The sequence below is a fragment of the Symphalangus syndactylus genome, chromosome 8 (genome assembly GCF_028878055.3).
Source record: "Symphalangus syndactylus isolate Jambi chromosome 8, NHGRI_mSymSyn1-v2.1_pri, whole genome shotgun sequence".
NCBI lineage: Eukaryota > Metazoa > Chordata > Mammalia > Primates > Hylobatidae > Symphalangus > Symphalangus syndactylus.
Genome location: NC_072430.2, coordinates 60,608,048 through 60,633,790, shown reverse-complemented (window position 1 = coordinate 60,633,790; position 25,743 = coordinate 60,608,048). Strand labels below are relative to the sequence as shown.

General features: G+C 40.8%; 1 protein-coding gene across 9 annotated transcripts in view; it reads left to right on the top strand.

The window, feature by feature from the left end:
- Positions 1–17,485, top strand: part of TMEM260 (transmembrane protein 260) — a 311,795-nt gene extending 294,310 nt beyond the window's left edge. For 5 of the 9 annotated variants that reach the window (XM_063645547.1, XM_063645546.1, XM_063645549.1 and 2 more), the window contains 3 exons: positions 521–574; positions 2,138–2,228; positions 12,844–17,485. In XM_063645547.1, coding sequence (XP_063501617.1) covers positions 521–574; positions 2,138–2,228; positions 12,844–13,098 — 400 coding nt within the window. In that variant the 3' untranslated portion in view covers positions 13,099–17,485. Of the gene's footprint in view, positions 1–520; positions 575–739; positions 915–2,137; positions 2,229–12,843 lie in introns of those variants that run through there. The other 4 variants (XM_055289270.2, XM_063645548.1, XR_010122353.1 and 1 more) reach the window with 3 other exon arrangements.
- Positions 17,486–25,743: the final 8,258 nt, after the last annotated feature.

The following is a 25,743-nucleotide window of genomic DNA, read 5'->3' as shown; positions in this document are numbered from 1 at the left end:
GCATGGGAGCTCATTATGCAGATTAAGAAGGTATTTACCACAACTCAAACTTCCTTATAATTCAGCTTTTTTAGGAGAACAAGTTTATTAATTTGATCACTGTCGGTATTTCAAGATTCATCTTATTGGCCTTGTCAGATGATAAAAGTTATGATGTATCCATTGCAAAAATGTGGATGATGCCTGGGCATGGTGGTTCACGCCTATAATCCCAGTATTTTGGGAGGCTGAAGCAGGGGATCACCTGAGGTCAGGAGTTCGAAACCAGCCTAGCCAACATGGTGAAACTCTATTTCTACTAAAAATACAAAAATTATCTGGGTGTGGTGGTGGGCGCCTGTAATCCCAGCTACTTGGGAGGCGGGGGCAGGAGAATCACTTGAACCCAGGAGGTGGAGGTTGCAGTGAGCCAAGATCGCACCATTGCATTCCAGCCTGGGCAACAAGAGCAAAATTCTGTCTCAAAAAAAAAAAAAAATGTGGATGACAGAAAGATATTACTGTTTTCTTGTAACTACAGGTTTGATCCATCTTCTTGGGAATCTGTGGCCAATGAAGAAATGTGGCAAGCGAGGTGACTATTCTACATTTTTGTGTGTGCAGTCTGTTTTTAATATGGCAGGGAAGTAGCCTATGGCACTTTTAATTTTGAGAGTAGGAGTGAGTAGTGATAATAAAAATAGCATTTATGAGTATGTTTTTGAGGCACTGTACTAATCATTATACATGAATATTTCAGTTCATCGACACAATAACTTCTGAGGTTATTATGATCCCCATTTTATAAAAGAACAAACTAGATGTGGAAAGGCTACTTGTCCAAGGGCACACTGCTGCTAGTGATGGAGTCCAAAGTTCACATCTGTCTGCCTCTGGAACACTCATCTCTCCTATGCTTTCTTGCCTTAATTAAAGTGAGTGTAATCAATTGAGTAGAAGTTAATCATTACAACCTCGCCTCCATTTGTAATGTGCCTGTTAATTAGTTAAGCACTTATTCAGTACTTACTGGAGGCCAGGCACTGGGCTAGGCATTGAAGCTACACATATGAATATGACACAGTTGCTACCCTCATGAAGCTCATAGTCCAATGAGCAGACAGACACGTTAAAGGAGATTGAAATATTAATCTGATGGAGCCTGTTCTTTGCTGTAGTTCAGAGAGGAGAGATGTCATTCTGTCCTTTATGGAACATTTCATAGTGATGCAACTGCTTCTTTTGGTTCCTGTCATTTTTTTTTTTTAATCGAAATAACACTAACAAACTTTGGCCTAAGTATTAATGTAAAAGTCCTAAGTAGTGCAGACGGAGTATCTTTCACATAGGGAGTGCTTCCTTCAGCAAAAATATATTGATGTCCAGTCTGAGCCAGGGACTGTGCACTGAGAACAGTTATGATATAAAGAGCTTACATAAGTTTAAAGAGGTTTTTAAAGAGTGGTCAAGAAATACAGCTGCAAAATAATGATTGCAAATATATATATATATACACTATATGCAATAGTATTTTTGAATAAGTCAGAAAATAGCATATTTTAAGTTGTCATTGTAGTCATAGGGACAAATTCTTACTTTAAGGAACTGATCAAAGATATACCATATGTTTGCACAATTCACTGTGATTGAATGTGGGAAAGCAGGGAAGAAATCACATAAAAGAAGAAAGAGGTCATTATTTGCACAAGTATTGATTTAATTGGCATTCTGAATACAACCTGGATGAGTTCATGGGGTCTAAGGGTCTGGCCACCTTGGAAGAACTGGGCACACATGGCATGAGCTTCGTGATGGGTACCTTCAGGGATGTGTTGGCAAACTCAGCAGGTTTCCCCTTTTCCTGGCTTCTCTTGCATAACAATAACATACACTTGGAGGATGAACAATGTATAAGAGTGATGATAAGTGTAAGCTTCTTTTCTAAAAGATTTGGTCATCAGTGTGAATGCAGCATCTTGGTGGGTGGGTGGAGGGATTGTTGTTGGTTCAGAGCAAATGTCCATGAATATAAGAGAATTGAAAATAATACAGTAAAAGATTTTGTACATCCCTTATCAGTGGAGAAGCCTGGAAGATTTAGCCCTGAATGTGCAATTGACTGTATGATTTTAATGAAAGTTCCTATCCCCACCCCCAGGATGAAAACACCGTTCTTCATCTTTAACCTGGCAGAAACTGCTCACATGCCTTCAAAAGTGAAAGCTCAACTCTACGCTCATGCATATGACGTATGTTATAGTTTTATATGTAGATATAGATATATTTTGTGGGAAGGTGATGGTGATTGTTTGGGATGGATAGAGGGTATATCACATTAGAATTTTTATTCTTTTATTTCTCTCTTAATTTGGGTGGTATAAAGCAGCACATATGGACAAATCCTCAATTGTATCACAATATCCAAAGTAAATGACTGTGGTAGGCAGAATAATACCTCCCACCCAAAAAAGATGTCTATGTCCTAATCTCCACAACCTGTGAATATGTTACCTATGTAACAAAGCAGGGGGTGGTGGGGATTAAGTTAGGTGTCTTGAGACAGGGGGTTTATCCCAGATTATCCAGGTGGGCCCAGTATAATCATAAAGGTCATCATGAAAGGGAAGCAGGCAGGTCAGAGTCATTGAAGTAGACATGCAGAAGCAGAGGGCAGAGAGAGAGAAACTTGAAGATTCTACATGCTGCCTTTGCAGATGGAGGGAGCCAGGAGTAAAAGAGTGCAGGCTGCCTCTGGAGGAAGCTGGAAACAGAGTGTCCTCTAGAGCCTCCTGAAGGAACGCAGTCATGCTGGTTTTATGACTTCTCACCTCCAGAAGTGTGAGATAATAAATGTATGTTGTTTTAAACCACTATGTTTGTGGTAATTTGTTACAGTGGCAATAGGAAACTAATATAATAGCTTCATATAAAACAAGTTCTAGCTGGTTACTCTCTCTGCAAAGGTCATGATCCTGGCTACACTTGAAATGATGATAGGGCCCTGGCTTGTTGAGATTTGACGAGAAGAGATAAAGAGTCATGGAGGGTGGCTCTGTGTTCTAACTGTGGCCCCAGGAAGCCAAACGAACCTTCGGAAGACACAGCCACACCAAAGGTCTTGCACAAATCGGTCCTTTCTGATGGGAAGTGGGAGCAGATACAAGAGGCTTGCTGTGGCACTATTGTAACCAAGTCTCTGCTTTGCTGTGACTTATGGCACCGGCCACTTCGGACACTTGCAGAGTCTGCTCTATAGGAAACTAATATCCTGACAAGGGCCAATGAAAACAAGAGGGTAGGACCTATATATATGAGCAGCTGAGATATTTCTGCCATCTTTAGACTGCTGTGGTTCTACTCAGCCAGGACAAGTGTTTGGTGCTAAGACAAAATAGCATGGTGCCCAATCAGTATGACTACTTTTACTTCTCAATTGTGATCTCTGGTTCCTTATTTATTCACTTATTCATTCACTCACAAAGCATTTCTGGAGCACCCACTCCATAGCAAATAGTGTGTTGGAGGCAATAAAGTCTTATCCCTGCTATCAAAAAGGTGGCAGTCTAGAGAGGGAGACAGAAGATCAAGTCCTCAGTCACAGGTCAGTCTTGTGAGTGCTGTGAGAGGCACACAAGGGTGCTACAGAAACCCAGAGCCCTGGACCAGAGCAAGCTGGGAAGTAGGCTGGTGAGGGAGGGAGGAAGGGAAGGCTTCCAGAGAGGATGTCATTGGAGTGTCATCTTGAAAGATCAGAAGGAGCTAACCAGACAGATGGTAGGGCAAGGAAGCGAGAGAGGGAGGGGAGAGCAGTCCATAAGGAGCAAGCCATGGGGGCAAAGGCAGAACCCTCCGAGACACCCCACTTGAGGACAGCAAGATACCTGATTATAGAAGGCAGCATGCTGGAGTTCTGTCTGGCAGTAGGGAGGCCCAGCTTCTAGGCCCACTCTGCCTAGAAGTTGTTGTCAACTGTGAGTCAATGAACCTTTCCAGGCCTTGATTTTTTTTTTTTTTTTCTAAAAAAAGAAAAAAAGAAAGGACTTTAAACTTGAAAAGCTCACCTTTCATATCCCGTTCATATAATAATCCTGTTTATCTCTAATACCTTGTAATTCTATGAAAAACAAGTAGTATTTAGTTGGGAGAAATCTGAGACTTACTGATACTTTATATTCTCATCAGTGACCTCTTCCATGGTCAGTTGTTAGGCTACTACTAAAGCTCGTTTGTGGATTTATTGTCCCTTTGGGTCAGCAAGCTCTATTTTTTTTCAGTCAATACAGATTATTGGTATCTCTTTTGCATAGTCTTCAGATGTGTGACAATGTTTACAAGACAAATGAGGCCAATTACTTCATGGTAATTACTGAATTACCACCCCCCCGTGCTAGTTTTTCAAGAATGTTCATCTTAGGTGTAAAGAATATATTTTTGCTGTTTATATTATCCTACTCAATAGCTCATACAGAATATTAAGTTCAGGTGACTTAATAACTTAGCTGTGGTCAAGGAGCAGGGCAGGGAGTAGGCAATGCTATAGGAATAAATTGGATAATTTGAAGGTGTCCCCAACTAACAGAATACATCCACTAAGACTAATATCACAGCAACACATGTAGGTAGGGGAGGAAATATAATTCCACATAAGAATGATGGGCTTAAGATATGGTACATGTGACTTAATAGGACATCTAAAATAAGCTGATAATGTGTCAGTAACAAAATGTTCCAGAAAAAGGTAGCACAGTTGTCCTGCTGCCTGAAGACTAGTAGGTGGGTCATGCATGAGCCTCCATTCTCTGGAGCAGCTGGGGAAATGCTGCTGGAAGTGTTGGCATCTATATCGGACTTCAACACTTTAGTGCGGGGCGCTGGGTTGGGGATGGTTAATAGGTACAAAAATATAGTTAGACAGAATGAATATGATCTAATATTTGATAGCACAATAGGGTAACTACAACCAGCAACATTATGATACATTTAAAAATAACTAAAAGAGTATAATTGGATTGTAACCCAAAGAAGGGATAAATGCTTGAGGTGATGGATACCCCATTTACTCTGATGTGATTATTATGCATGGCAGGCCTGTATCAAAATATCTCATGTACCTTATACATATATACACCAACTGTGTACCTGCAAAAATTAAAAGTAACAAACATCAATCTAACAGGTATATATTTGTATAGAAATATGTATTATAGGAGGTGGAGCCAAGATGGCCAAATAGGAACAGCTCCAGTCTACAGATCCCAGCGTGAGCGATGCAGAAGACGGGTGATTTCTGCATTTCCAACTGAGGTACCGGTTTCATCTCACCAGGGAGTGCAGGACAGTGGGTGCAGCACACCGTGCATGAGCCGAAGCAGGGCAAGGCATTGCCTCACCCGGGAAGCGCAAGGGGGCAGGGAATTCCCTTTCCTAGTGAAAGGGGTGACAGATGGCACGTGGAAAATTGGGTCACTCCCACCCTAATACTGTGCTTTTCCAACCGTCTTAGCAAACAGCACACCAGGAGATTATATCCCACACCTGGCTCAGAGGGTCATATGCCTATGGAACCTCGCTCATTGCTAGCAGAGCAGTCTGAGATCAAACTGCAAGGTGGCAGCAAGGCTGGGGGAGGGGCACCCGCCATTGCTGAGGCTTCAGCAGGTAAACAAAGCAGCTGGGAAGCTCAAACTGGGTGGAGCCCACCACAGCTCAAGGAGGCCTGCCTGCCTCTGTAGGCTCCACCTCTGGGGGCAGGGCACAGACAAACAAAAGACAGCAATATCCTCTGCAGACTTAAATGTCCCTGTCTGACAGCTTTGAAGAGAATAGTGGTTCTCCCAGCATGCAACCTGAGATCTGAGAACAGGCAGACTGCCTCCTCAAGTTGGTCCCTAACTGGGAGGCACCCCCACAGTAGGGGCAGACTGACACCTCACAAGGCCGGGTACTCCTCTGAGACAAAACTACCAGAGGAACGATCAGGCAGCAGCATTTGCAGTTCACCAATATCTGCTGTTCTGCAGCCACCGCTGCTGATACCCAGGCAAACAGGGTCTGGAGTGGACCTCCAGCAAACTCCAACAGACCTGCAGCTGAGGGTGCTGACTGTTAGAAGGAAAACTAACAAACAGAAAGGACATCCACACCAAAAACCCATCTGTATGTCACCATCATCAAAGACCAAAGGTAGATAAAACCACAAAGATGGGGAAAAAACAGAGCAGAAAAACCGGAAACTCTAAAAATCAGAGCACCTCTCCTCCTCCAAAGAAAGCTGGACAGAGAATGACTTTGATGAGTTGAGAGAAGAAGGCTTCAGATGATCAAACTACTCCAAGCTAAAGGAGGAAGTTCGAACCAATGGCAAAGAAGTTAAAAACCTTGAAAAAAATTAGATGAATGGATAACTAGAATAACCAATGCAGAGAAGTGCTTAAAGGACCTGATGGAGCTGAAAACCACGGCATGAGAACTATGTGACGAATGCACAAGCCTCAGTAGCCGATGCGTTCAACTGGAAGAAAAGGGTATCAGTGATGGAAGACAAAATGAATGAAATGAAGCAAGAAGAGAAGTTTAGAGAAAAAAGAATAAAAAGAAACAAACCCTCCAAGAAATATGGGACTATGTGAAAAGACCAAATCTACGTTTGTTTAGTGTACCTGAAAGTGATGGGGAGAATGGAACCAAGTTGGAAAACACTGCAGGATATTATCCAGGAGAACTTCCTCAATCTAGCAAGGCAGGCCAACATTCAAATTCAAGAAATACAGAGAATGCCACAAAGATACTCCTTGAGAAGAGCAACCCCAAGACACATAATTGTCAGATTCACCAAAGTTGAAATGAAGGAAAAAATGTTAAGGGCAGCCAGAGAGAAAGGTTGGGTTACCCACAAAGGGAAGCCCATCAGACTAACAGCTGATCTCTCAGCAGAAACTCTACAAGCCAGAAGAGAGTAGGGGCCAATATTCAACATTCTTAAAGAAAAGAATTTTCAACCCAGAATTTCATATCCAGCCAAACTAAGCTTCATAAGTGAAGGAGAAATAAAATGCTTTACAGACGAGCAAATGCTGAGAGATTTTGTCACCACCAGGCCTGCCCTAAAAGAGCTCCTGAAGGAAGCACTAAACATGGAAAGGAACAACTGGTACCAGCCACTGCAAAAACATGCCAAATTGTAAAGACCATCAAGGCTAGGAAGAAACTGCATCAACTAATGAGCAAAATAACCAGCTAACATCATAATGACAGGATCAAATTCACACATAACAATACTAACCTTAAATGTAAATGGGCTAAATGCGCCAATTAAAAGACACAGACTGGCCAATTGGATGAAGAGTCAAGACCCATCAGTGTGCTGTATTCAGGAAACCCATCTCTCATGCAGAGACACACATAGGCTCAAAATAAAGGGATGGAGGAAGATCTACCAAGCAAATGGAAAACAAAAAAAGGCAGGGGTTGCAATCCTAGTCTCTGATAAAACAGACTTTAAACCAACAAAGATCAGAACAGACAAGGCCATTACATAATGGTAAAGGGATCAATTCAACAAGAAGAACTAACCTAAATCTATATGCACCCAATACAGGAGCACCCAGATTCATAAAGCAAGTCCTTAGTAACCTACAAAGAGACTTAGACTCCCACACAATAATAATGGGAGACTTTAACACCCCACTGTCAACATTAGACAGATCAAAGAGACAGAAAGTTAACAAGGACATCCAGGACTTGAACTCAGCGTCTGCACCAAGCAGACCTAATAGACATCTACAGAACTCTCCACCCCAAATCAACAGATACATTCTTCTCAGCACATCGCACTTATTCCAAAATTGACCGCATAGTTGGAAGTAAAGCACTCCTCAGCAAATATAAAAGAACAGAAATTAATTATAACAAACTGTCTCTCAGACCACAGTGCAATCAAACTAGAACTCAGGATTGAGAAACTCACTCAGAACAGATCAACTACATGGAAACTGAACAACCTGCTCCTGAATGACTACTGGGTACATAACAAAATGAAGGCAGAAATAAAGATGTTCTTTGAAACCAATGAGAACAAAGACACAACATACCAGAATCTCTGGGACACATTCAAAGCAGTGTGTAGAGGGAAATTTATAGCACTAAATGCCCACAAGAGAAAGCAAGAAAAATCTAAAATTGACACCCTAACATCACAATTAAAAGAGCTAGAGAAGCAAGAGCAAACACATTCAAAAGCTAGCAGAAGGCAAGAAATAACTAAGATCAGAGCAGAACTGAAGGAAATAGAGACACAAAAAACCCTTCAAAAAATCAGTGGAATCCAGGAGCTGGTTTTTTGAAAAGATCAACAAAATTGATAGACTGCTAGCAAGACTAATAAAGAAGAAAAGAGAGAAGAGTCAAATAGATGCAATAAAAACATGACAAAGGGGATGTCACCACTGATCGCACAGAAATATAAACTACCATCAGAGAATACTATAAACACCTCTACGCAAATAAACTAGAAAATCTAGAAGAAATGGATAAATTCTTCGACACATACACCCTCCCAAGACTAAACCAGGAAGAAGGTGAATCTCTGAATAGACCAATAACAGGCTCTGAAATTGAGGCAATAATTAATAGCTTACCAACCCAAAAAAGTCCAGGAATAGATGGATTCACAGCCGAATTCTACCAGAGGTACAAGGAGGAACTGGTACCATTCCTTCTGAAACGATTCCAATCAATAGAACAAGAGGGAATCCTCCCTAACTCATTTTATGAGGCCAGCATCATCCTGATACCAAAGCCTGGCAGAGACACAACAAAAAAAGAGAATTTCAGACCAATATCCTTGATGAACATTGATGCAAAAATCCTCAATAAAATACTGGCAAACCAAATCCAAGAACACATCACAAAGCTTATCCACCATGAACAAGTGGGCTTCATCCCTGGGATGCAAGGCTGGTTCAACATACGCAAGTCGATAAATGTAATCCAATATATAAACAGAACCAAAGACAAAAACCACATGATTATCTCAATAGATGCAGAAAAGGCCTTTGACAAAATTCAACAACCCTTCATGCTAAAAACTCTCAATAAATTAGATATTGATGGGTCGTATCTCAAAATAATAAGAGCTATCTATGACAAACCCACAGCCAATATCATACTGAATGGACAATAACTGGAAGCATTCCCTTTGAAAACTGGCACAAGACAGGGATGCCCTCTCTCACCACTCCTATTCAACATAGTGTTAGAAGTTCTGGCCAGGGCAATCAGGCAGGAGAAGGAAATAAAGGGCATTCAGTTAGGAAAAGAGGAAGTCAAATTGTCCCTGTTTGCAGATGACATGATTGTGTATCTAGAAAACCCCATTGTCTCAGCCCAAAATCTGCTTAAGCTGATAAGCAACTTCAGCAAAGTCTCAGGATACAAAATCAGTGTGCAAAAATCACAAGCATTCTTATGCACCAATAACAGACAAACAGAGAGCCAAATCATGAGTGAACTCCCATTCACAATTGCTTCAAAGAGAATAAAATACCTAGGAATCCAACTTACAAGGGATGTGAAGGACCTCTTCAAGGAGACCTACAAACCACTGCTCAATGAAATAAAAGAGGATACAAACAAATGGAAGAACATTCCATGCTCATGGGTAGGAAGAATCAATATTGTGAAAATGGCCATACTGCCCAAGGTAATTTATACATTCAAGGCCATCCCCATCAAGCTACCAATGACTTTCTTCACAGAATTGGAAAAAACTACTTTAAAGTTCATATGGAACCAAAAAAGAGCCCGCATCGCCAAGTCAATCCTAAGCCAAAAGAACAAAGCTGGAGGCATCACACTACTTGACTTCAAACTATACTACAAGGCTACAGTAACCAAAACAGCATGGTACTGGTACCAAAACAGAGATATAGACCAATGGAACAGAACAGAGGTCTCAGAAATAATGCTGCATATCTACAAATATCTGATCTTTGACAAACTTGACCAAAACAAGAAATGGGGAAAGGATTCCCTATTTAATAAATGGTGCTGGGAAAACTGGCTAGCCATATATAGAAAGCTGAAACTGAATCCCTTCCTTACACCTTATACAAAAATTAATTTAGGATGTATTAAAGACTTACATGTTAGACCTAAAACCATAAAAACCCTAGAAGAAAACCTAGGCAATACCATTCAGGACATAGGCATGGGCAAGGACTTCATGTCTAAAACACCAAAAGCAATGGCAACAAAAGCCAAAATTGACAAATGGGATCTAATTAAACTAAAGAGCTTCTGCACAGCAAAAGAAACTACCAGAGAGTGAACAGGCAACCTACAGAATGGGAGAAAATTTCTGCAAGTTACTCATCTGACAAAGGGCTAATATCCAGAATCTACAAAGAACTCAAATTTACAAGAAAAAAAACAGCCCCATCAAAAAGTGGGCAAAGGATATGAACAGACACTTCTCAAAAGAAGACATTTATGCAGCCAAAAAACACATGAAAAAAATGCTCATCATCACTGGCCATCAGAGAAATGCAAATCAAAACCACAATGAGATACCATCTCACACCAGTTAGAATGGCCGTCATTAAAAAGTCAGGAAACAACAGGTGCTGGAGAGGATGTAGAGAAATAGGAACACTTTTACACTGTTGGTGGGACTGTAAACTAGTTCAACCATTGTGGAGGTCAGTGTGGCGATTCCTCAGGGATCTAGAACTAGAAATACCATTTGACCCAGCCATCCCATTACTGGGTATATACCCAAAGGATTATAAATCATGCTGCTATAAAGACACATGCACATGTATGTTTATTGCGGCACTATTCACAATAGCATAGACTTGGAACCAACCCAAATGTCCAACAAAGATAGACTAGATTAAGAAAATGTGGCACATATACACCATGGAATACTATGCAGCCATAAAAAAGGATGAGTTCATGTCCTTTGTAGGGACATGGATGAAGCTGGAAACCGTCATTCTCAGCAAACTATCACAAGGACAAAAAACCAAACACCACATGTTCTCACTCATAGGTGGGAATTGAACAATGAGAACACATGGATACAGGAAGGGGAACATCACACACCAGGGACTGTTGTGGGGTAGGGGAAGTGGGGAGGTACAGCATTAGGAGATATGCCTAATGCTAAATGAGTTAACGGGTGCAACACACCAACATGGCACATGTATATATAGGTAACAAACCTGCACGTTGTGCACATGTACCCTAAAACTTAAAGTATAATAAAATTTAAAAATATATACTTAATTTAAAAAATAAAATTGATATCTGTAAAACAACAATAAAAAACTTGTAGGATTTTGAAAACTGAAGAGTTCCTTAATACCTGCTTTGTGTGAGGCAGCATGCTACAGCCTTTACACCCGTGTCTTATCAGAGGAGGGCTCAGGAAGTGAAACCACTAGAGAAAAAAGGATGGTGACAAAAAGGGTAAAGCAACTTTGAATATTTTACCAAGAGGATAAAAGGGTAGGAGTCTGACAGTAACCTTGATGTATATGAAAGTGCATGGTGATTCTTTCCCATTTTTTCTTTCTTTTTTATTTATTTTTTATAACTGGAGAAGGAGTCTTGCTTTGTGGGCCAGGCTCGTCTCCCACTCCTGATCTCAAGCAATCCTCTGGCCTCGGCCTCCCAAAGTGCCGGGATTGCAGGCATGGGCCACCATGCCCAGCCTTTTCCCTACTGTATAAAATAAAGGGAACTAAGGGGAAATTTGCTTTAAAAGGAAGCTGGACAACTGAGGGTTATTAACTATTGAAACAACATGTCAAACATGAATTGTGGAATATTTCATGAGGGTGCTGTTTAAAAATAGGTATGCATTTGTCTGCCCTGGAGTAGGAATTGGAAAAATAGATAATATGATTAGGTTTCTTTTAACTAAATTATGTCATGTCTAACTCAAAAAGCACGTGTCCCTTGGAGAAAGCACTATTGTTTTTCTGTGCGCTCAGAAAGTCTACAGGTAACTCCTGTGAATACAGCTCTAACTTGACAATCTCCAAGAAAGCTGTGAGATTCCCAAATAAGCAACTGTAATATTCCATTTTGCAGATTTGTATCTGCATTTTTATTTGTTAAATTTTTGATGTGTTTCCTCTAGAAAACTCAGTATCAAAAAATCTAACTATCCAATTAATACTCTCTCTGATGTTGAAAAATGAAATTCTAAATTCCTATGGGCAAAGTTTTAACTATCAAAATTGTAAATTACAGGATACTGTGAAGCTTTTCAGTATCTCGCTTTATGGATATCTCTTAAATTCTATCACACCCAGCCTCTATGATGATGAATTTGTCTGGATTGTTTTATCGTTGCTATTGTTATTAGTGTTGCTTTTAATATAGAGAGAAATTTCTGTCAAAAATGTGGGACAAAAATTTAAATTCCTTTAAGTTCTTTTTCCAGGCAGTCTTCTAAAGAAAGCTGTTTTTTTTTTTTTTCTCCAACAGCTAAATTTAGAGTTTCAACCCTTCTGCCTGTTGAGTAAATAGCTTTCCATGAATTAAAACTAAATCCCTTCCCCAGAACATCTTTCTGGAGGAAGAGCATTTTGTCCTAACACAGTGTGTCTTAGGTTTCCCCTGCAACATCTGAAAACCTCAGAAGCAGTTTTAGATACACCATATTTGCCTCCTGCTAATGTAATAATTACAGTAACATTCTTGCATTTTCTGCATGGCCTAGCAATGATTAGATTTTTACTGGAGGCTGCTTGAATTTTTTTTTCTTGTTATTAATTCCTCTGTGTGATTTTTGTTTTTGAAAAAAAAAAAGTCAAAGAATAACAATGGAATACCAACATTTCTGCTGTTTTCTAGCTTTATAAGGAGATTGTCTATTTACAAAAGGAGCACCCAGTGAATTGGCACAAGAACTACGCCATCGCCTGTGAGCGGATGCTGCGTCTTCAGGCAAGAGATGCAGACCCTGAAGTGCTGTTATCTGAAACCATCAGACATTTCCGTCTGTACTCTCAGAAAGCACCGAATGACCCACAGCAAGCTGATATTTTAGGTGCTCTAAAGCACCTAAGAAAAGAACTGCAAAGTCTGAGAAATAGGAAAAATGTCTGAGACAGCAAAATATGAAAAACCTGCTCATCAGTCAGCTTCCAAAATTCTGAAGTCCGGAAGTTTTTCCTTCAAGAAAAGAAACTGCATAAAAAATTTAAAACTAAGTCATCTCCCAGATATAAGTATCATGGTCCAGCAGTACTGTTTAATGGGGTGTTCAGTGACTAAGATCTACTATTTATGCAAAATTCTGTTTATCCCGTGTTACCAAATTACCATTTCAGTGAGAAGCTTTTGAAAAGTCTTCTGACTTCTAGTCTTTCACCAGATGACTGCGCTGGATTAGATTCTAGAAGAGAATGAACCATTTTCATATAACTAAATATTGGTCATGAACTGTGTAAGGGCCATGCTTATTGGGATCAGTTTTAAAGTTAAATTCTTTTGATATTAATACCAGACCAAAGACATTTTCTGTTTCCTGGAAAAAAATGAATCATGTTAGGCTTTAGGTGAGAGTACCAAGTAGCTATAGTTGTTACATAGTCTTACACTTCAAGCTAAACACCAAATGGGTGATATTTTGAAAAAAGTTTGTATTTTACTGTCTTAGATTGTTCTCAGAAATCACTAAAAAAAAAAAAAAAAAGCTAATTTGATGTTTGCTTATTTCAGTTGCAGAAACTGATTGGCGAGTAAAAAAGATTTTGCATTTACTTAACTAATTTTATATTTATGTTTTATTTCTATTTGGACTCAGAGATCTAGGCCCAATAATTAGTAGGCTCCTGCTGCCAAAATGCAAAGGGGAAAAAAAAAGGCAGGGATTAGGGGGGATGGGGAAGTGGCCCAATAAATTCATTTCTGTTACAAGCATCTTTTATACATATTACTAAAGAGAACATAGTAAGAAATGCAAATAATAGTTCTTTATTTTATTATGACAGTTAATTAATAGCAACCTGTTTTAATGAATAAAGTCACTCAGAGTCCTTCAGCACTTCCTAAGTAGAGGCCAGAATCTGTAGGGCTTCTTTTCCCCCCAATTGTATAGCTCCTAGACTCCAAGCACTATATAGGCCCCTGTATAGAAATGCTCACTAATGAAGAGGGAGGGCTAGAAGCTTGTCTGCATTCAAAGATCACTGGTGAGTCATTCAGCAAGAAAAGGCCCCTTACCAGGAATAGTCACAGTTCCGTGGCATTGTACTAGCAAAAGGGTCTGATCAAAGGTCTCCTGTGGAGCTTGCATGGTTCCCTTTCATACTACGACCATAATTAAAACCACTAATTCTCTTTTAAAATGCTGCAGGATGCCATGTAGGCATCTGTCTGGAGTGTCCTTTGTGATGTCATAAGCTGTTAAGGACCAGTGCCGAGGGCTTTTGAGTGAAATGCCAGTCATGAAGGTGCTTCAAGACAAGGGTGCCTCTAAAAGCTTGACAGGGCCTTGACTGCACAATTCGAGCTGAATTTGCCCCTTGTCAGCTGCCAGTAAATAAATCTCAAAGGGGGAAAAGCTGAAGTTTCATTACCTGATCCATGGGGCTTTGTTGGTTTTGGCATCACACAGGGGAAGCTCTTGCCCCTCCATTCTCTGGATTTGAAGATGTCCATTGGAGCCTGCAGTGCCTGGACAGGGTTCAGAGCGGAACCTTTTGAAGAGTGTCAATAGTTGTAACAGTTCAGCTGTTAGGAAGACAAATAAATGGAGGAGCTCATTAATCCGCTTTTGGCTCTCAGTGCCTTTTGCCCTTTTATCACAGCCTTATTAGGCTCCTACTCATCTTGAACCAGAAAAAAATGAATTGAAGTTGTTGAGTACTAATTGGCAAAGACTTTTAATCATGGGCCAAGAACTTTCACTGACTTGAAAGTAACTTCTCCACAGGGAAGGACCAAAAACCTGGTTTACCTTAAAACAAAAACCTGTTGGAGTTCAGCGTGGTGTAAAAATGTAAGGAAGCGTTGATAAATTGTCTAAGTTTATCCATTTGAAAGAAATTGTGTAAGATTATGATATTCTCTTTTCTTTAAAAAAAAGTACAATAAAATTCAAACATTGCTTAGGAAAGCATTGTCTTTACTGGTTCAGAAAAGAGATTGCACACATGCGTGGTGGTCGTATTTGTTTCTGAACATCTATACACAGGTATGTGAATATTCATCTCTGCATCTACATACGCATGTGGTGTTTGAGGAACCTTATTAAAAGTGGTATTTCCTATTAGTAGCCTTAAGAATGGCAAATGAAGACCTCTTTTTGAGACTCTCTGCTTTTAAAATTTTTTAAAATATGTGTCTGTACTATAGAGATATGTGTATGGCTGAATGTGCTTTGTGTATAGATTATTGTCAAATGGTACATAGATTATTTCATATGTGTGCAACAGTGACTTCAGGCCACTCTGTCTTTGAGAAACCAATGATATGATGGCTCGGAGTAGATAGGATCATAATGATTTAAGTTTCTAAAAACCACTGGTAAATGAAAACTAGTAAACTGAGCTGAGATTTTGGGATGTTGGGCTTCATTCCCAGATCAACTACTTTGGAGAATCCTTTCCTTTCTATTAGATGAGGTTAAACAAGTTGCTTTCTTTTTCTTTCTCTTACTTTCCTTGGCTAGTGTACAGACACCATAAAATCTGATAAAAGGGGTTTCCTGTAGTCTGACCCCCGACATTGAGGAGACTGTAATGGAGGTGACTTCTCATGCAAGATTTGGCCAGCGTTCTAGCAGTGTCCCGGGAGTGCCATGGTTCGGCAGGACAACAGGAACCCCACAAGGCCAACTTCTGCCTGGACTTCGGCCTGAGGAGCCAGTGAGAGCCAGTGAAACTGTCTGCCTCTCCACATGTGTCAGGGCCCTGCCGCCCTGGCACCAAGGCTGGCACGCACCAGAGGGCAAGTGGAGAAGCGGATGGTGGCTCCCATGTTATCTGACTAACCACTGGGTGGGCTACACTCCCTGTGCCCCGCCGTTGCCTCTGATAGGAGTATGCTTGGTTCTTGGTATTGACTTGCCTTTTTTTGTTGTTTTTTAAAAGGACCCATTTTGTTCAATGCTTCTGTTCTGTTACTCAAAATGTAGCCAAAATAGAAGGGAATCAATTACTAGTGTATTATTTTGAAAGCTTCAAACAGAAATTGTGAAATGTTATTTCTGCTCATATTCTTAGTGTTTTTTCTTGGTAGAATCATAATGTTTAGCCTTTATGATATTTAAAACCCATTTTGAATGTTAGATTTATTTTTGTGATACTCTGCTGGTAACTTTAAGTCATCAGGCTAGGATATGAAGAGTAGTTTTTTAAAAGTGAAATATTGTGAATCTTTAATCATAGTTCTCATCAATATCCCTCAGAATTTTTAAATGTTAATGCTTTAATATTTAGGAAAAAATTTTAGACCAAAGGTTGAAAAAAAAAAAGAATCCTGTTACTCCGACTTCTGATGTGTTTTATAAATGCATCAACACAGGATATTACTTAAAATTGTTCTAACTGGCTTCAAGTCTTATGGTTAGGTAAAGAAAACAACTTCAACCCAGTAAGAGATTCACATTTTGTTGTGAATGCAAAGCCATTCTAAAGCTGATGCTCACAAACAAATAAGTAATGTTTCCAGGGATTCTGGGAACATGTAAAGGCCAAGATCTTGGCACAGCATTACAGAGCAAACAAGGAGCTAAAGCTTTAGCAGTGATCATATTCAATGAAGACATCATTGTCAGCACCCTCTAAAGGTCTGTTTGATTTGGATCAGCACAGACAGTATTTTTAAAACAGCCCCAGGAATAGTACAGTGTGCTTACCCAGCTATAGAAAATTGAACAGGAATATATCCTGAAAAGGGGGTTTTTCAGGAAAAAAAAATTCTGATTGCTCTTAACAATGTAACATACATTTGATGGAAATTGTATGTACTAGAAAGATTAGCTCATGCCATATTGGAAAACAAAAAAAAGGTGGTGATGCCACATGGGAAGGACAAGTAGCATTTCCAACAGTATACATGTGAAGCCAACAATTATTGGCCTGAAAGTGGAGTTCTCTGACTCTTTGCTGCAGATCCAAAGTTAGGTGTGAGGGTTAATTTTCAATACAGACATTGCGATGATATTAAAAAGTTGAGCTGACAAGGTTGAGAAAGTTACAAGATAAAGGTCAAGACACAAAGGCACAATTACGGGGCCATACTCCTATCCCAGTGATCCAACCTCACAGAGCAACTGCAGAGTTGCAAGTCTTCTGGTACATAGTTGCCATTAGATGAGGATAAGTATAATAAAAGATAAATAGAAATAAGCCAAATCTAAGGTTTAACCATTCAAAACGTTAACTTTAGCGTATAAGAAGAATGGGGTGAAGTACAATAGATGGAAATGGCATAAAAGTTTTTAATCATTAAGTTCATTGTTTAATAAACATTGCAAACTAATAAATGGAGATTATGTCCTGTTTTTAAAATAACAAACCATAATCATCTTCTATTTAGAAGCGTTATCTGAAAGGGTATTTTTTGGAATGTAACCTTTTAAAAAAGGTACTTGATATTTCTCTCAGCTAAATGAAATATTCCCTTAGATAGTTGAACTGTTGAAGATATCTTTAATACCAGTGGTTGTTGTTCACATATAAAAGTGTGTGTGATTAAAACTGAAAGGGCAACACTGCTTGGAAAATCAGACCCAGTTTTCTCATCCTTGGATTATGGACGTAAGTGAATCACCCATTACCCTGGATCCTTGAGTATCAGCTAAGACACAAGAATTCAGGGCCGGGAGTGGTGGCTCATGCCTGTAATCCCAGCACTTTGGGAGGCTGAGGCGTGTGGACCGCTTGAGTCCGAGAGTTTGAGACCATCCTGGGCAACATGGTGAAACCTTGTCTCTACAAAAGAAATACAAAAATAAATTAGCAGGGCAAGGTGGCATGCACCTGTAGTTCCAGCTACTTGAGAGGCTGAGGCAGGAGGGTCCCTTGAGCCTGGGAGGTGGAGGTTGAAGTGAGCTGTGGTTGCGCCACTGCACTCCAGCCTTGGTGACAGTGTCTCAAAAAAAAAAAAAAGTTATAAAAACTCAAGAGCTTTTAAAAATTACTCTTGGAAAAGCTACAGAAACTTTAAAGAGAATTGTTTATAAATGGAAAATGATCCATTTATCAAAAAACTAGGGTTCCTTAGTCTAACAGGTGAAAAAGTTTTCAAAAAAGTTCATTCTTAGAAGCATAAAAAACGAGTTCAATTATGCAGAGCTTAAAACAAGCAACTTCACTGATTGATAGAGAATACTCGTACTTAGTGTTTGTTTTTACTTAGAGTGTCATAATTTTCCCCTAAAATTATAGCATATTCATTCAATATGTGGCTTGTATCTACACAGTTAAGTTTCTCTTTCAGTGATTAGAATTTTAGCCATTAACCTATGCCGTTGCCTGTATCCACCTGGAGGCAGTTCCTTCAGTTGCAGGATTGTGCTTATTTAAACTGATTGTCAGACTGTGGGTCATGAAGTCAATTGAGTGAGAATTGACCAGCTTTTTCATAATGAAATAGAATTAAAAATACCACAATGGGCCGGGCGCGGTGGCTCACGCCTATAATCACAGCACTTTGGGAGGCCGAGGCAGGTGGATCACCTGAGATCAGGAGTTCAAGACCAGCCTGGCCAACGTGGCGAAACCCTGTCTCTACTAAAAAATACAAAGTTTAGCCGGGCATGGTGGCAGGTGCCTGTAATCCCAACTACTCAGGAGGCTGAGGCAGGGAGAATTGCTTGAACCCAGAGGCAGAGGTTGCAGTGAGCCAAGATCATGCCACTGCACTCCAGCCTGGGCAACAGAGCAAGACTCTCAAAAAAAAAATAAAAAATAAAAAAATACCACAATGCATTCGAGGTAACAAAGGTAAGTATTGTTTCATGGAACCTTCAGTTTCATTTCATATGTGTATGCACATATGCATGTGTGTATAACATATATGTCATACTTTTGTATGTATATAAAGAAATTGATAAATGTGTATACTGAGTCAATATAAAATATACTCATTGTAGTTCATAGTAAAAAATACATTTGAAAGTCACTGGCTTAGAAGAACTTAACACCAGGCCAGGCACGGTGGCTCACACTCATAATCCCAGCACTTTGAGAGGCCAAGGCGGGTGGATCACTTGAGATCAGGAGTTGGAAACCAGCCTGGGCAACAGGCAAAACCCCATCTCTACTAAAAATACAAAAATTAGCTGGGCGAGGTGGTGCACACCTTTAATCTGAGCCACTCAGGAGGCTGAGGCTCGAGTTTTGCTTGAACCTAGGAAGCAGAGGTTGCAAGTGAGCCGAGATGGCACCACTGCACTCCAGCCTGGGTGACAGAGCAAGACTTTCTAAAAAAAAAAAACAAAAACAAAACAAAACAAAAAAACAGGACATCAAAAGGGTTAGTAAGGGATCATCCAGTGTTAACTATCACAGCTAATCTAGTTTAATAAATGAAAACTGACATCTATACTAAACAAAGAAGCACTTGGAAGGATGTGGGTCTGGAGTGTTCATTTTGCCCCTAAAAAGAGCAAAGAGCAGAAACGGAGTTCTTTCCCGAACATAGGCTTTTTCTGGATTGCACCAGAAGCACTGTATAGTATAGCGATTAGACTCCCAGCTCTGCCACTTCCTCACTGTGTGACTTGGAGTAAGTTTTTAAAGTTCTGCGTGGGCCAAGCACAATGATTCACACCTGTAATCTCACCACTTTGGGAGGCTGAGATGGAAGGATCGCTTGAGGCCAGGAGTTTGAGACCAGCCTGGGCAACATAGTTGAGACCTCATCTCTACAAAAAATTTTTAAAAATTGCCAAGCATGGTGTCGTGTGCCTGTGGTCTCAGCTACTCAGAAGGCTGAGGTGAGAGGATCGCTTGAGCCCGGGAGGTTGAGGCTGCAGTGAGCTGTGTTTGTGCCACTGCACTCCAGCCTGGGGCAATATAGTGAGATCTTATCTCAAATAATAATAATAATAATAAAGCTCTGTGTGCCTTAATTTCCTTTTCTGTAGAATGGAAATAGACTACCTCATGATGCAGCTATAAAAATGAAAAAGGTTAATATTTATAAAGTATATTGAACAGTGCCTAGTATAGACCAACTGCAAGTAATGTTGGCTGTTTTCATTAGTATGTCAGTAAAAACAGTTCTTCTCTACTTTCTACTCAGTAAAATAAATGTTCAAAGCCTCCTGGTACTTTGCTTGTCTCTCTAGTATGTTTAAAAACGTCTTTACTAAATATGCATCTGGAAAATTTAAATAATTCAAATAAATTACAATGATAATTATAAATATGTTACTTAAGTTATGTAAGTATCTGGGAATTAGAAGAGAGTAACCAAAAAGCACTAAGCAGTTAAAGAAGTGAAATCAGCCCCATTAATAAGGAAAACACATCTCAATCTGTGCACACGCATGCACACACACAAGTGAAAATCATGTGTGCACCATTCATTTTCACGAGACCCTATTACCATGACTGTCCTTCCCTCTTTCTACTGGTTTCCCCAAACCATGGCCCACCTGGAAGCAGGCATCTACATTATCTCCTCTTCTTCCCAAACTTAGATTTTACCATCTATATATTTGATCTTGGTCTATCGTCCCCTGCATTCTGCCCCTCAGGGACTTCTCAAAGAACAGTCTCCTACCAGCACAGCTTCTGCAGGTGCTTTGAGGACTGGCATGGGGCAGAAAGCTTGCAGTCCAGAGCACAGGGGCCCTGCTGGACCTTCAAAACCATCCTGGGGCATAGGTTCGTAGATCGCTGAGCTGGGATGAGTGGAGTGGCCAAGAGTATGTTTTGTAAATGAGCACCCCATTTATTCACTTCTTTTTTTATTACTTTTTAAAAAATAGACGTGAGGTCTTCTATGTTGCCCCAGCTGGTCATGAACTCCTGGGCTCAAGCAATCCTGTCACCTCAGCCTCCTCAAAGTGCTGGGATTACAGGCATGAGCCACCATGCCCAGCCCATTCACTTACGTTTAATACATTTGATCAATAAACATTTTTTGAGCTTCTATAGTGTGCCAGGTCTGAATACGAGGTTTTCAGAGGGGAACCAGACAAGGGCCCTGTCCCCGACAGAGCTTCCATTCCAGAAGGGGAGAAAGCCAAAATGCCAATCTAAAAATCTGCCCAAGGATCTTTGTTCACCACTACTACATTCTACCCAACCAAAGAATCAAACCTGCTTTCTCATTGTTAAAAGTGTTTCTTACGAAATGTTTACCACCATCCTCTCAACCCGAGTTACAAGTTTCCCACCTGTTGAGATGTCTGCATCTCATTCTTGGTCTATCTGGAGCTTTGCTGAATCCGCAAGGCTTCACTGGACCCCCAAATGGTCGTTAGACCACACTTTTATTTTGGCACATCTCTCCCCACCTTCTTTCCCACAGCAACGTGAGTAATTCTCTGCTTTCCTTGGCTACCCTTTATCCTTCTGCTGGTCTCAGCAACGTTGGATTCAAAAAACATTCATGCTATCTGTGGCAAAGAAATATTCCCACCTCTCCCATTGCCACCCATAGTAACAGAGAAAGGAGGCGAGAGGTAATAAAAGTGTGTCACCTGCTCTTAAGCTTGGTGCCTAACTCTCCTTAAAGCCACCACTCAAATTTCCAGAGGGATGTTGATCTCATTCAGGCTCTTATCCCATGCCCCTGCTTAGCTTCATTGCTAGGAAAGCGGGCCCTGCTTCCACAAAGCAATGAAGGGAATCATTGGAATCATTGCTTCGGTAGCATTCTTGCCAAAAATATATAATCTCAATTTAATTTTTTTGTTTGTTTGTTTTTGAGATGGAGTCTTACTCCGTTGCCCAGGCTGGAGTGCAACGGAGCAATCTCGGCTCACTGCAAACTCCGCCTCCCAGGTTCAAGTGATTCCTGTGCCTCGGCCTCCCGAGTAGCTGGGAATACAGGTGCCCGCCACCATGCCTGGCTGATTTTATATTTTTTGTAGAGACAGGGTTTCACCATGTTAGCCAGGCTGGTCTCGAACTCCTGACCACTCGCCTCAGCCTCCCAAAGTGCTGAGATTACAGGCCTGAGCCACCGCACCCGGTCTTAATTTAATCATGAGAAAACATCTCGCAAATCCAAATTGAGAGACTGTCCACAAAATACCTGACCAGTACTCTTCAAACATGTTAAGGTTGAGAAAGACAAGGAAAGATAAGAGAGTGTCCTGAATTTAAGGAAACTAAAGAGACACGACAGCTACGTGCAATGTGGGATCCTGGATTCAATCTTAGGACAGAAAATACTATTACTATTATTAGACAAAGTCTCACTCTGTCGCCCAGGCTGGAGTGCAATGGTATGATCTCAGCTCACTGCAACCTCTGCCTCCCGGGTTCAAGCGATTCTCCTGCCTCAGCCTCCCGAGTAGCTGGAATTACAGGCATGTGCCACCATGCCCAGCTAATTGTGTATTTTCAGTAGAGACAGGGTTTCTCAATGTTGGCCAGGCTGGTCTTGAACTCCCGACCTCAGTTGATCCGCCCGCCTCAACCTCCCAAAGTGCTGGGATTACAGGCGTGAGCCACCGCGCCCAATGAAAAATACTATTATTAGAAATAGTGGTGAAATCTGAATTTAATCTATAGTGTGGTTAATAGTATTGCACTAAAGTCCCAGTTTCTTGGTTTTGATCATTACGTAAGATATTAAGGTGAGTGAAGTTGCATGAAGGGTAGACAGGAACTTTCTGAACTATTGTTGCAACTTTTCTGTAATTCTAAAACTATTTAGGAATAGAAGAGAGTTTTTGTTTTTTGTTTTATGGGGTTTTATTTTTTTTTTTAGTTTTAAAAGCAAGGCACTCCTTTTCCCCCTTACTCCTTGTCATTCTTTGTCAACTACTGCTTTAGGCCTCAAGACAAACAATAGATAGGACAGTGGTCTTTATGACTTGGGTGCACCAATGATCAAAGAGACACAATCCCTAAGGCCAAAGGCCACAGGCCTGCCACCAGCCCAGTCGTTAGGGTAGGTAGCTCTCGGCCCTGGGCCTGAGCCTCTTCCTAGTAGCTGTCTAGGTGGACCTGGGTGAGAACTGGGCAGCCCCAGGGAGTCTGAAGCTCTGTTTTCAGCACCTTGGGAGGCTCAGGAGAGGCCGATGGGATTAAATTTCCCTCAAAGCCACTGGGCTCACACCCAGCTTGAAGACAGCAGGATCTAGTCGGGGATTATTCCTCCAGTCCAGGTTTCTCTCTTCAGGCAGCCACTACGGAGAAGAGAGAGTGGAGACGAAGCACCCTTAATACCCTCATTCTTTCAAAAGATGAGTCAGGTTTTTGTAGCTTCATTAGCATTTGCAGATAAAAATACATTTTAAGTGGCATTATGCTAAGTAATTATTCTTACAAGATGTGAAATTAAACACATTTTACTCAGCATGAAATTATTCCTGCCACGTACTGAGTTTTGTGACAGCTTGAGAGTTTGGACAGTGGGTTGCAAGAAGGGGAGAAGCAATCTATGTACTTAAAAAAAAAAAAACCCAAAATATTTTACCAAAGGTAAGTCCTTGTAGCGAAATGATTTGGCTGGATGGAATATTAAACCTGCTACTATAAATTTCACGCCTTGCATTCCTAAAGCAGATACAGAGTGATGATGCCAAAAATTAATTGGAAATAATGTGACTTGTCTTGTGTACTCTATCCAGTAGAGGGCATAGCAGATAAGCATTGTGTGCATTGGTGACTTAGCAGCAACTGATAAGGCTTGTTTGTAATTGCTTCTGTAAAGATATGTAGCAGCATGCTTGGATGCTTATTTACATTTAGGAATGTGGTTCGGAATAGGAGATTTAGATTTATAACTTTGGTTTTGTCTGTCAATACGTGGGAGACTTTTGGTTGTTGCGAGCATTATATTTACCAATGCGCAATGTTAAATTGCTGGATTTAATTGTTACAGTACAGTGAATTATTCTATTATTTCTTACTTTTTTATCCCAAGGAAAATTCAAACTTTCCAGGCTTAAGGGCAGGATAAAATGGCTCTGAGCATGTCAACGTCTCAAGAGCACATTATTTTCTTATTGGATTGTATTAACTTTACAGATGGAAATTTGAAGGAGAATTAGAAGGCTTAGAGATGGGAAATTTGGAGAAGAAAAGAATAATGTCCTAAGATTTCTGGAGGGGCTAACCGGTAAGTCATTTTGAAAGCTGCTGATGCTAATTCTCATAGCAAAAGACATAGCAGACCCTAAAATTATCAGGAATGAGGCATGAGGCACAGAATTGCTAAGAAGGAAGTGAATCTTGTGTCACACTAAGAATTGCCAAAGGATTATTCAGGTTCTCTCTCTCTCTCTCTCTCTCTGTCTCTCTCTCTCTCCTCTACCTGTTACAATTGGCACAGATTTTTCTTATGTAAACTCCTAATAGTGCACCTGTCCACAAGCTGGGTGAAGGGTGTTTGGCAGTTCCACTTAGTTTAAAAACCAAACACAGTCTCCTGCTTCAAATACACACATTTGTTCTGAAGGGACAGCAACATGACATATGTAAACAAACATTCATCCATAGGCACTCTGGTTTGCAGCTGAAGGAAAGGCTGGAGGCGGGAGTGGGGACACAACATAATAAAACCAAACAGACAACCATGCTAAAGAAAAAGGCACCGCCCTCCCTCCCACTACTGCCCAGGTGTCAGGTGGCTGCAGGGGGTAACCACAGACTGTCCTGTCCACGCTGGAGGATCCAACCCTGGACTGGGCACCAGCCTAGTGGGTCTGGAATCCTTGTGGTCGCCACCCCTCCTCCTCTTAGACTCTGCCTCTCCTCTGGAATTCTTCCCCACAATGTTGGATGCTTCCATAGGATCTGAGGTGAGAGGAGTGGGGAAAATGAACAAGGGGAGAAACCACAGAGTCTGCTTCTGGGTAGGGAACCAGGAATGCCCTTGGGGGTGGAGCAGGAGACTTGCTTTTCACTCTGTGCCCTTGTTAGCTTTGAATTTTGTACGATGAGCAAGTGTTAGCCAATCTTTAAATGGATAGACAGACAGGTAGTTGGTGAAAGAAAGAAAAAGCAAGAAGGAAGGAAAGGGAGGAGGGGAGGGAGCGAAAGAGGGAGGGAAAGAAGGAGGGAAAGAGGGAAGGAAGGGAGGGAGGGAGGGAGGGAAGGAAAGAATTAAAAAAGGGAAAATTGTAGGGAAACAGGACCTGGCCTAAAGGAGTGACTAGCCAATTCCTAGACTTATTCTCATGGTCAGCCTCTCCCTGCCATGTGAGTGACTTTCCCCTCTTGCGCTTGTCATAGAGGAATAATTGTCCTTTCTCACAGGCATATGTTCTATTGCAGATTTTGTTATCTTTTCTCCTTTGAAACTTGAGTTTGTTGTTTGTATGACACTGTTTCTTTACAAATGGCCTTCTCCCACCCACATGTGTGTATGTGGGGGTGGAGTGGGAGTCCTTACTCCTAGGGGAAGGGAGAAAAAAGAGGTGGAGAATGGAGAGAGGCTATTCATCATTAGAAAGGTTGTGACAGAAGAATTAGACCCTCGGGAGTATAAGTTTAGGTCTCAGGGTGAGTTCAAGTTTAGTGTGAAAGTTAGGGCCCCCAGAGGTCTGCCTTTCATTCACCCCTCAAAATCCGATTGCTGTTACTGTCACGGAAAGTTGTACATGCACCC